Source organism: Gallus gallus, chromosome 12 (genome assembly GCF_016699485.2).
Source record: "Gallus gallus isolate bGalGal1 chromosome 12, bGalGal1.mat.broiler.GRCg7b, whole genome shotgun sequence".
NCBI lineage: Eukaryota > Metazoa > Chordata > Aves > Galliformes > Phasianidae > Gallus > Gallus gallus.
In genome coordinates, this window is record NC_052543.1 from 15,372,173 (window position 1) to 15,384,453 (window position 12,281).

At 39.2% G+C, this 12,281-nt stretch overlaps 1 protein-coding gene across 1 annotated transcript in view; it reads right to left on the reverse strand.

Moving 5' to 3' along the window:
* Nucleotides 1-422: 422 nt before the first annotated feature.
* FAM19A4 (family with sequence similarity 19 member A4, C-C motif chemokine like) overlaps nucleotides 423-12,281 on the reverse strand; it is a 71,812-nt gene continuing 59,953 nt past the window's right edge. Inside the window, exons 5-6 of the mRNA XM_004944679.5 lie at nucleotides 7,243-7,367; nucleotides 423-3,942 (exon numbers count right to left, since the gene is read on the reverse strand). Of these exons, the coding sequence (XP_004944736.1) occupies nucleotides 3,931-3,942; nucleotides 7,243-7,367 (137 nt within the window). The 3' untranslated portion in view covers nucleotides 423-3,930. The remainder of the gene's footprint in view (nucleotides 3,943-7,242; nucleotides 7,368-12,281) is intronic.

Genomic DNA, 12,281 nt, shown 5'->3' on the forward strand with positions numbered 1-12,281 from the left:
GAGAGGCTCTCCATAACCAGCACATTCCAAATCCCAAGGTGAGCAGATCCATCCTGAATCTGCCCAGAATTACCGTCACAGTGCAGTACTTTGGGACTCTGTGCTGTGAAAAGCAGTCCTTAAAACCACATTACAACAGTTTATAGGCAATTATTTATCCTAAGTAGTTAAAAGTTTCTTACAGGATCATCTATATTTCAGTAAATACAGAAGCATCTCTTGCTGCGACAGAAGCCTTGACTGCCTTACCTCAGAGGCTGCTTGGTCTGCAAGCAAACTGCTATTCTTTAAAGACATTTTCTATTGTAGTAGGTTTGTTATGAGCTAACTCTTTGAAAAAAAATACAGCAAATGTAAAAAATTTATTCACTCTCTTCAGGTACCAATTCTAACAGAAATCCTTGAAGATAACAGAGTTAGAGGAAAATGGAATCAAATCCATCATGGATTTAACAGAGTTGTAAGACGCAAGAGAAACCTTGCAAGGATTTCTATTAAGATAATTTATTTTCTAGATAAAGAAAATGCCATGAATCTAGTTTGACCTACATATCAACGCATATATCTTCCTCTATATATTTATTTTGATACCATAGAGATTTCCCTGTCTAATTCAGGAAGATAAGGACAGTGGTGAGGAACTCACTGAGCAGTGAACAATGGCACTTTCTGTTCAAAATGGGAGACGATGGACATCCTCCTCAGTCAGTCCTGGGATCGTTCAGCTGTGGCTCTGACACAGGGCACACAGAAGTCCTCAGCACAGGGACAGGCAACTCCCTGTGACCTCAGCCTGGGAGAGGAACAGTGGGTGATGTTCAGCAGCAAAACTTCCTGGTCACACGCTGAGGTAGAACTGGTAAGAACGTACGCTGCCAGCAAGAAGGTATGAGCTGAAAAGAAGCAAGCCTAGAGTAGCAGTGAATAGCAGTTTGTCTACTGAAATGTCAACTCAGTGAAGGAAAATACATCAGGGTCATACTAATGAGGGGAGAAGAGAGCAGAGTTAAGTGAGATATAGGTATAATCAGGGCATAAATTAGCTCAGCCTGCTTATCAGAGTAATATTTTACCAAAGGATTGAGTGTCTGCAACAGCCTTCTGTTAGAAATTGTATGGCAAAACTTGGCAGTTTTAGGACAGAGGGAGGGGATCAGTCTCTGAACCAGATTGCAGCAGGCAATGCTGTCCTGAACAAAAACCTGGACACAAGAACCCACCCGCTGTAGCCTCACAGAAGCTTAACAGTGGGAAGTAAGCAGAGATTGCCAGCATGCTGCTTACAAACGCTGCTCTTCTGGAAGCAGATATGCATCAACTAAGCCACTTCCATAGAGAACACATGAAAAATCTGGGATGCTGATCTCTTCTACTAACAGAGCCTCTGGCAAAGGCTTTAATTTTGCAATCATTCAGCAGAAGGGCAATACTGGTGTCAGATGCCAGACAACAGCATTAGGAGAAACAGCAATCCTCCAAAAAGAGACAGGTATCTATTACAGCATTTGTGCAGCAAGTCAGAAAAGGCTGTAAATCATCCCAGGATCTTCTGGAATGAAGATTCTTTAGAAATACAAAATCTTTGTCATCAGCGGAGGATCTAGGAAGGAAGTCATTCATGTGGGCTGCATTCCATAATCCGACGCTATCAAACTTATGCTCTGGTTTTCCCTTTCCCCAGGGACACTGAATGCCCCTTTCAGGTGGGTGTTGTAAGGCATGTCATGTACATGATAACATATGCTCCCCACAAGAAAGGCTTAATCTGATGTAATAAGGTTTGGGTCACTTCTCAGCTCTGCCACACATCTATGGTGCATGAACACTGCTAAATAGTTTTTCCTTGTATTTACCAGTAGTAATTTTCTCTAAATTTCTCATTTATCCACATAGATCAGAACACCTCAGCAATGGTTTTTACTATGCTTTTATATACAGAAATTAGCAAAATAAATAAATACCAATTTTGGGCCAACATTGTACAAACGGGAAACAAAAAAACAACTTTCACTGATGATATTTTGAAGATACAGAAAAAATAGAAAGAGAAAAGGCAATATTAAAACTTAATCGGAAAACTGGAACAGTGGAAAAATGCCAGTAATGCAGAACTCATTAGGGAAAGCAGAGTCTGCTAGGTAGAATCACTGTTTAGCTGTCTGAGGATAGAGCAGAACACTTCTTTTTTACTTATCACCAAGTACAATGACCACTATGATCCCAGCTGTCATCAAATGCATAACCAAACGTGGGCTAAACCAGAGAAATCAGAAGAAAAAGAACACGGGGCCAGACCTTCCCCCACTAACTTCTGTGGAATTATCTGGCTGAGAGCTCTCACTCACTCCAGCAAATCAAAAGCTAGAAAAGCTAAGCATCATTATTCTGAACAGCTTCACATGGCTGATGGTATCTTCCCCACAAAGCTGAAAGCATATGCACAGTGGTCTAAATTAATACAACATACTTTTTTTTTTCCTTTTGCTTTTTTTCTTTTCTAGCTATATAAAAATTAGATTCACATTGTTACCCTCATATTTACATAAAGCATAACAATGAGTTCAGTAGCTGGGTCAGCGGCAGTTCATCTGCAAGATATCCATCTGCATCATTGCATTTCAGTCAGTTTTAATGCACCCTAAGTCCAAAATGATATACTGGGGATCAGCCTGGCTACAGCTTCACTTCTACTTACTGTTCTATTTATGAAGACTGATGACAAGAAACTGCAACAGGCAAATAGGAAAAACAGTATGAAATGCATCTACAATAATATGGAACAATTACGTGTCACAAAATGTAATCACTTGGAAATTCAGTCTGTCAAAGAACTGGACATTTAATTATTATAATCAGTCTAAACAAGAACTAATTGAAAGCGAATATTCACTTTTATCTAGAATTTTTGCTCATGAATTTTAAGTATGTTACCTATTAGGATATAACCAAAGCTATGAAAATCCGAACAAATTACCCTCCTTGCAGTAAGCCCTCCTTATGCAGTACAAGCATGCTTGCTTTTCTTCTTCTTTTTTCTTTTTTTTTTTTTTTTTTTTTTTTTTGAGGCATCTGAATGCATATTTCTAGCTAATGGCTAAATTCTTTTCCATATCCAGATTCAAAGAGGCAAGGGATACATATACTTTGCTATTCCCCTAGAGAATGGATTTATTTTAGGACAGCAAAAACTATATCTACTTTCAAATTTTGTCTCTTCCTCATGCTTCCCTGCCAGCACTTATGAATGTAAAAATTAAAGTACCTATAACTACCTAAGGAAATAAATTTAATTGCACAGATATAACCAAAGTATGCCCTACTATAATCATTACTGATTTATAAGTGCCATCTTCTCACTTTCTAACAACCTTGATAGCTACTAAATCACAGCTGAAAATACACTTATACGCTATTTACTAACACTGTCCTGTCAGCACTGGGATCAGCTTTGTATTCTTCTGTTGTACTGCGAGAAGTACCTCAGACAAACCCATAATGGTTCCAACGTAAGAATTCTCTTTCTATTGTATCCTAGGTTAATTTCATAATCTAAACTCTTTTAAAGCAATTTTACATAGCTCAGCATCACAAAGAAAGTTTTGTCCTTGATGTACTGCAGAAGTTCAGGTTTGTGCTTCTACAAATTGCTGCCAGGTGGCAGAAGATGGAGAATCCAAGGTGCATTTCAGGTAGAACCAAATCTCCTCGTGCTTTCGCACCAAATTAAAGATTCATTGTTCTGTATAGCCAAATCCAGGTTCTGGAACTGCAGCCACGGTTGAAAGAAGAGTTGCTCTTCTCACTGAGTCATTTTGCAGGTCCCAGGAATGAAGTCAGTAGCACCCTCACAAAATAGGGTCTCTGTCTAACAGCCAAGCAATGCAGTTGCACACACCACTGTTCCAGTAGGACCCACAGGTTTATTCTTTGCTACCGCGTTACCTATAAAAGAAGTGGAAACAGTTACCAACATAGAATTCTTTCAGTGAGGATTATAAAATATGCTCCATTGTAGAACAGAACATATCAAGAATGAACCAACCCCAGCCAAACATTAATTATATTATTATACAAAATACAAGGATTTGCAGATGAAGAAATGGCTGTTTACCATTAAACAGCCACCAACATTACATGGAAATACTCTTCTGCTTCATTTAGCTTGGCATCATTTTCAACACCAGTGCCTACAGCACCAGTGTACCACTTACATCTCCAAGAACCATACATGCAAAGTGCCCGTTCCTAGCAGCACATCTAATGAAAGGGATCTACAGGTCAGAGAGAACATCATGTGCAGGGTGGATGAACTGCTCTTGCAGCTGCAGTCACTTCTGGATAGTACTTCCTCCGCAGGATCCCATGGTCTCTTCCCCTTGTTACACTATGCACACTCCATCAGGTGTGTTAGGGATGTGTGTGCAAGCCTTAATGTGTGCACACAGTGCTAAGCAAACCCCGTGGTTTGTCTGCACAGTGGGAAGAGTCAGACTTCCCACCCTGCAAATGGGTAAGAGTAAGGCAGACTGCAGGGAGGAATTTTGCTCAGCTCTGTTCTGTAGCATCTGGACATGTTATAAAGCTTAACAAACACATAGTACAGTTTTTATTTCCCTCCCCACTGTAACTGGTTTAAATACAAGCCCTTCAGCTTTTCATATATTTAGATGTCCCACTCAGCTACCACCTATACATCTAAACACTGAGTAGCATCAGGAGTCTCTTCATGCTTCATACATTTCAAGTCACTCCAATATTTTCGAACAAGATAGAAGACTTAAAAGTGATTACTTGGCATTTCCTCTCTCGGTGTGTAATTAACCTGAGAACTCGCTGTCCCAACTAGCACTGATCCCAAGGTCTTAGTAGGCTTTAAAAATTGATTAGAAATTTAAATGGTAATGAGATCATCTTCACTACATAACATAGAAAAAAAAAATTAGTATCGAATGGAATTCAACTCTCGTGTTTTAGATGTAAGCCAACGACAAACCTGAAAGCATTTCATATGTGGGTACATTTTCTATAACTGCCCACAAAGGTTTTGCTGTGTGTTTCCTATTTAAGTATCCCAGCACTGAGCTAAACGGGCTGCTGTGTGGTTTGGACCACTGGTCATAGGACAGTCCTCTACTTGTGCTGAGTTTTAATAATGCACTTAATACACATTTTTGCATATTGTATGTGCCACAAGCTTCTGTTCAGAATCTGGAGTTACCTTTCTTCGTTATATTTGTGCAACAACTGTAACTTAGTAGATAATCACCCATGAGACGTGCAAAACGTATACAGAGGAAACATGGATGTGATCTTTAAGGTAGCCTGACACTTGCCTGCTCCCTTCTCTAACACAGCCAATCACTAGTAAAGTTTAGGACTCCTCTCAGTAAGGTGTATAACCATTAACTTTGTTATTTATATCTATAATTGTGTTGCTGCAGAACCAGGGTCTCCTTTACGCTGTCACAAAGCACATACACAATAAAGCACAGTCCCACCTTAACATGTGTAAGTCTAAAATAACAAAGGACAGCAAAAGAAAAGCAAAGTCATGCAAGAAAAAAAAACGAGCAGCTCTCATATCAGTAATGCAGTAGAACAATTCACATCTTAGTACACGTGTCAGTTGTTTGCTTATCCTTTCAATTAAATACCCCTTAAAGTAATCTCCTATGGTGATAAAAATCAATGCAGAAAACATTACCCCACATCCCAAGCAAAGTAGAGGACAAGTTTAATGAAATAACATTTGCTCTCATATTGCTACATTATGCCCTCTGTTAGACTCACGCAAACTCACCAGAGTTGATGAATTTGCACAGGTCTAATTGCAGCCAGGATGATTTGTCCCACTCTAGCTTTATAAAGACATCTCTAAACTCATCAGAATGCACTGCTATAGTCTGTAGTTTGCTGGTTGCATTTTTTGTCATGGATAATAAAATAAATGATCCGTGCCAAATTTGTTCTGCTATTATTAACTCCCACTGAGGCAGGCTGCCTCTTTTCACCGTTTAAGAGCAAGAGTCATAAGCACAGGCTATATTGCATGTCTCAGGGTCAGTTGACCTCGCTGAACTGAAAGGCAACTGCACACGGAAGGAAGAGACAGCCATGATGCTCCAATTGTCAATGCCATAGATGTCGTTATTAGATATCGTCTTATTCAAGATGTTGTCTTATTCAACTCCTACTTGGCCTGTCCCACCATTGTGTGTAATGCTACCACACTATCCCTTATTTACATGTGAGCAGCTGAAGTCAATGCCTGTGAAAAAATTCAAAGGCTGAGGGTTACTTATACCTTCCAATAACTCCTCTGACTGAGCAGCGGGGTTGGACATGATGACCTCCAGGTTTCCCTTCCAACCTAAACCATTCTGAGATCTTTAAAAGAGGAACAGGGTTTTTTAGACTTTTCTGGTCAGATTTCTCCAGTGAACCATTATTAAGTAGCATTTGGTGTTAGTGTTTGCTTATTAATTCAGACTGTTACCTAATCAACAATATTCATTTCCTTTTAGAAGAGCCTGTAAAAGAAAAAGCTAAGCATATGTCTTTGCTGCTATTGCCTGGTGAAAGCTCATGTTTCATGATATATTTAGACATGCAGTTCACTATAAGTTGTTGAACTTCAATGCACTGAACTCACTTCAGATTGTTAAGTAGACAGAGAACATGATATTTTCTTTCTGCTGGCCATTAATTAAGAAATAGGATGGCAGAGCAAAGCTTATTTTAAAAACAGGCTGTCTCCACAATGGCCTGTAATTAGAAATTATCAGAACCAGCTTGATTTTCACTGGTGCTCAGTGTCCCACAGTTCCAGTGACGTCAGTACAAATTCTCAACTCCAAAGGTTAGCTATTTCATTCCAAAACTAAAACAGCTTTGCAGTAGTGCAAGAATATAACTTTAGATAACTTTACACCTTGAATCTATGTACTTTGTATGCAAATAGAAGAACTGATCCTGGAACATGATTATCCCACTACACTGATCACAACTGAATCGTTTCTCGTTTCTTTGGTTTGACTCCAACATCCAGTAACTCAACTGGGCTGGGAGCAAAGGGGCAGTTCTTACCCAGCATTTTCCTCCCTGAGAACAATTGCATTAATCACTGCTTTTCAGAACACTGAGGAGCCTAGCACTGGTGCTCACAACCACAAATGCAACAAAATTAGCAAATGCCACCAGCAGACTTCTATCTATATTTAAGTAGGCGATCTCTGTACTTGCCTTTGTGGTTTTGACTTTATTTCCACTGCTGCAAGACCACCCTGAGTAGTCTGGTAGTACCTTACAGTCCTCTCCATCCAAACAGGGGTTCATATGACACCACCACTTCTGCAGGACAATAGAAGCTTGAAAAAGAAATGGGAAAGAGAAACAGAACACAATCTTCTCTTAATGCTGTTGTTTTTTGTAGGTAGGTTGCCTGCGAGCTGTTCAGTTGCTTGATTACAAAAGGTAGAACCCACAGTTACTATTTTAGAAGCTTATCACACTGATTGAGCTGCACATGTGGCAAGAAAACTTCACCAGCACACAGAAGGATAAATGGCATACAGACCAACACTAACAGAGAGTGATCCAGCCTCTGGAGGTGCCTTTCCTCCTCTGCTGACTACAGAGGTTGCATGCTTCCTTCATTTACGTGCCTCAGCAAAGTACCTGCTGTAAAGCAGTAGGAAACTCAGGCTTCTTGTTTAATTCAGATATGCATATGTGAGACTGGACAAAGAAATGGCAGTTTCTCCCTCCACTGGGTAAGAAAATAGAACTGCACAGAAGTAAGCGTGTGAAGTCTGTCAGTAGGTAGTGCAAACAAGGACATGAAAACCATTGAAAAGCATTAGATTATTAACTAAAAATCTACTTGCAGCTACACTGCCAGTTCTGCAATATGTTTAGCAAGGCTTCAGTAGCACACTAACTGTGCAAATTTATTAATTTTCTATCCTGAAGCCAATTTTTGTTAATGAGATCACACTCGTTATTTTTATACCAGTAGTCATGACTTTTTAATACTGCTGGTAACAGATACACTTTCCCAAAAACTAATGCAAACTTCTGCATGCATTTCTCAGTTTTGCATTGCTCACAGGATTCATCCAATCCCAGAAAAATGATTTTGAAAAGTATCAGTTTGTAATCATACACAAACTAAGCTGGATCTCAAAATAAAACATGGTTGGGAATGCTGATGTCGTTAGTCTGCATTATTCTACTCCGTGCACAAAACATTGAAGACAGTACATTCAAAAGAGATGAACAAAAATAATTTAGCCTAATTCTTGTAAAGCACTTCTTTTTCCTTCTAATTTCAAGGTAGATTCATATCTCTGCAACCTTCAAATGAGGGTGACAAGCAGGCAAGCTGACATGGGGATATTGCTGAAATGCTCATTCAATTACTTTTGTTTTGTGCTCTCATTCTTGGGCGACATGAAGAGAGCTTTGAAAAATGTATTTCTGAAACACCAGCTTAGCTTCTATAAATGATTCTTTCACTCTCCTAATGTTATAAAACAAATGCATGATTCCTGTCACCAGCTATTTGCATCTTAGATCATTTGCTTTGATGCTGATTGATTGCTGATGAAATGGATGAAACCTGGTTATGCTTCCCTGAGAGGTGAGGGATCACTCCCACTCCAGATGAATAGTCCAGCTGTTTATTTCATATCTTTGCTACTTTCTAATAAAAAAATGAATAATCTTTATTCAATTTCCATACCACATTATTTTCTGTTAAACGTAACCAACTCTAGAAGGTGAGACTCAAGAAGACTGAGGGCATCTGCAGGGACGTCTGCACGAGATCCTAGTAGTAAGCTAGCTGCTTCTACAGAGATGACATTCAGAGCCAGCAAGCCCTGCTGGGAGGCCTGGCTACCACATTACATGGCTCTGCACTGTGCTGTTGTGAGCATGGATGCATTGACATAAGAACTTGCCTGCACTCAGACATGTGAACCTGCTTTCATATTAATAGTGATACCTTAAAAATGTAAGTTCAGCTTCAGACATTGAAAACTACCTCTCTTTCAGCTGTCCCTTCAGGTGCCTAGAATCCCTTGTGCCTCAGATATTGTGATAACTCCTCAGATCCAACCTTTTTCAGATTGGCTTGAGCACAATTTCTTCTAAGACTGCAGAAAGTGCACCAAACGCTGCAGGTTTTATTTACCAATACAACCTGCATTAACCTCCTTCTAACAACTTATTAAAAAGGGCACACACTGACTGCCCAGAACCACAACACAAGAATGGGTTCACACAGCATGCTGAACCACTATGACCATGTAGCTTCCTGGTCCATGAAATGTGGGCTGTGTACAAAAGGCAGTGAATCAGGCCCACCCCTTCCAGAAGTACCATCTTCCATTAAAATAAGCAGAGATATGAAAAGGAAACACTGTGGAGTCAATTCAACTCAACTCAAACAAGCTCTTCAATAGCCTTCCTAGTTCACCTTCTGTTCATCTCTTGTTCAGACACTTTCAGAGAAAATGACTCTTACCCTTCTCCTATTTGATTTCTATTCTGTGCAGACATCTTTCTTCTGATTAATGGAAACACTTTGAAATAGCTAATGCAGGTCTCATTCTATTAACTTTCAGCAAATCCCCAGTCCTTTACTGGAGCACTGCACTAATTCTTATATCCATTTTATGTCCAGTCTCTTAGTAGTTCTAATGTCCACTCTGCTGTCTATATATCCTAAATGGCTGTGGCTGTTTGTGTCAAACACACTCCTGAGATTAGTCTATTAAAATTCTCCATCAGACACTTAGGTTTATCTTCAGAGCGAGGGTTCTTTAACTATTGCTGTCCTTGTAACTGTGTGACTCTGCAGGACTTAAAAGTTTCCACTTTTCAGATTGAGGCACTCTTGGAGAGGTTTCAGCAGATGACTTTTCTAAGAAACGAGAGCAGCTATGTCACACTCATACACAACCACCCTAATGAAGGGAAAGGAGACTGCTTTAGTTTGACATTTGCCAGTCAATTTGCTGGTGGTTACCCTACCAGAAATAAATCTTCTGCTGACATCGCTCCCTAGATGATGCAACTCCATGGAAACAGTAGATTCATAGAGATTAAGGCCAAAAGGTGCCAATACATCATCTTGCCTTGCCTCATGCAATTCACTGCATTGTGCCCACAGTTGTGTTCAGTTACATTGTCTTCCAAGCCATTCTGGCACAGGTGAAGAAAGTAACTTCTCCCATTGACATTTTTCACAACAATTAAACAATCTCAGCATGAAACACGCAGCTTTAGGGTGTTTTTTTCTTTCTCCTTAAACCTCTTCTGCACTTTCTTCTCCTACTTTACATCACCTGTTAGTAATCATCATTTTTTCCCTGTGAAGGTATTGAACGTGTTGCAATCAAGCCACTTTTCAATCTTCTGCCTGATAAGCTGAGCTGATTCAACTTCTTCAGTTTTTTGATGCAATGCATTTGTCTTTATTAACACAGAGTTTTTCAAACAGGTTCAACTCCCCACAACACAGGACTGTGCCATCTCACTGCCTTGGGCTTGTCATTAGTTACTCCTTTGATCCACCAGATGAAATCCATACTTTTTTTTTTTTTGTCAGGAGATTCTATATTTGCTTTCAGGTCACTGCTGAAAATGCTGCAGAGGGACAGATGTAGCACTGTGAAATCCCAGTAGGTACGTGCCATTTCACTACTACCTCCTACTGATGACTGCATAGAAATATGTGGTTCTGGGGTATGATGGGTCGCTGACACTGAGCAGTGCATGTATGAAATAATATGTTTTATGGTTTAAAGTTGAAGGGATTACAGAAAGTTTATTTAATGATGACTTTGTACTGCTTAAACAAATCCATGTTATCTGTAGTCATGACAAATACAGATGTCTTTCCTATCTCACTGGGTTAAGCTTTCCATGTAAATTTTCAGCAGACTATTCATTCTATTGTATGTTTCCTTTTCTTCTTTGAATACTGACACAGAATTAGCATCCTTTTGAGTTATCAAGGATCCTGAAATACATCCAAACACAGTGGGAAGGGAATCTTCTCAGCCATTTGTGCTTTTATCTGTTTCTTATGTATTGATTGATTTTTTTGTTTTCTTGTTTCTCTATAGTCTCCCTCCCTTCAGTCTGTAATCCAGTTGGGCTTTCAGTCAGAACCATACTTTTTCTTCATGGTGTTTCTTTGACCCTATAGAAAACCTTTAATTATTTAGTCCCCAAATCCGAGTGCTTTTCCTCATAAATTCTAGGGCAAACAGACTCGACTGGATGGAAAATGATTTGGCTAGTGATGATTTACTTAGAGGCATTTAAAGCACTTCGTTTCTCTCCAGACAAAAGTTATTAATGTTTTATCTCCTTGGCAGTAGCTGCTAGACAAGCTAGAAGCGCTTACTAAAGATGTTAATTTCCACAAAGAAAATGGATAAAAACAAAATCTCATTATGACTATTTTAAATGTAACTGCTGATCACTGACAGAAGAATGAGTTGACCTTTGTTAAGCAAAATTTTCTATAGCTGCAATCTAGTAGTATAGCTACAGCTCAAGGCAGGGTACATAGGCTGTATGGTATACTTTCTCTACTTCCTGTTGTATGTTATGTTTTTTGTTTTGTTTTGTTTTTTTCCTGAGTTTAGTGGCTCAGTTCACTTACAGCAACATTCTCAAAGCAGCAAGTTAGCCTGTGTCTGGAAGGTGGGAAAAAAAGAAGAAAAAATATAGAAAAATGAGGTGTGCCTGTGTACAGAAGCAATAGCCTTGCTTTTCTTGTTTGCCAATACTTGCCAATAGCTTTCAGAACTAAGTTCAAATACACACATTAGAGCTTCTTGTTAGCTACATCCAAAATACAATTATCTGAGAGAGAAGAAAGTTAATGAGTATGCCAGTGTGGACAAGGGATTACAGAAATATCCTGACCCAAAGACTTCTAGCTCTATACTCTCATTTAGGCTACCACAAGTGATTTTACTATGCTTGTGAAAACGCTATTGAATATCCCAGACTATAATATTGACTTTAGCCTTTATATCCTTCTTTTTAGATGAACTAATCTGACTTATGCTGCTATCAGTGTTTAAAGTTTCTGGGATGAATGACACTGTGGAAATGCAAAGCACTCTATAAATGTTAGTTAGGCTCCACAGCACTGTAGGTATTATCACACTGAAAAGGAATGGCTCGTAGCGCTAAAGGCACTTGAAAGTTTCACTTGATGTATTTATAAGATTTAAATATTTTTACATTCCTTCCTG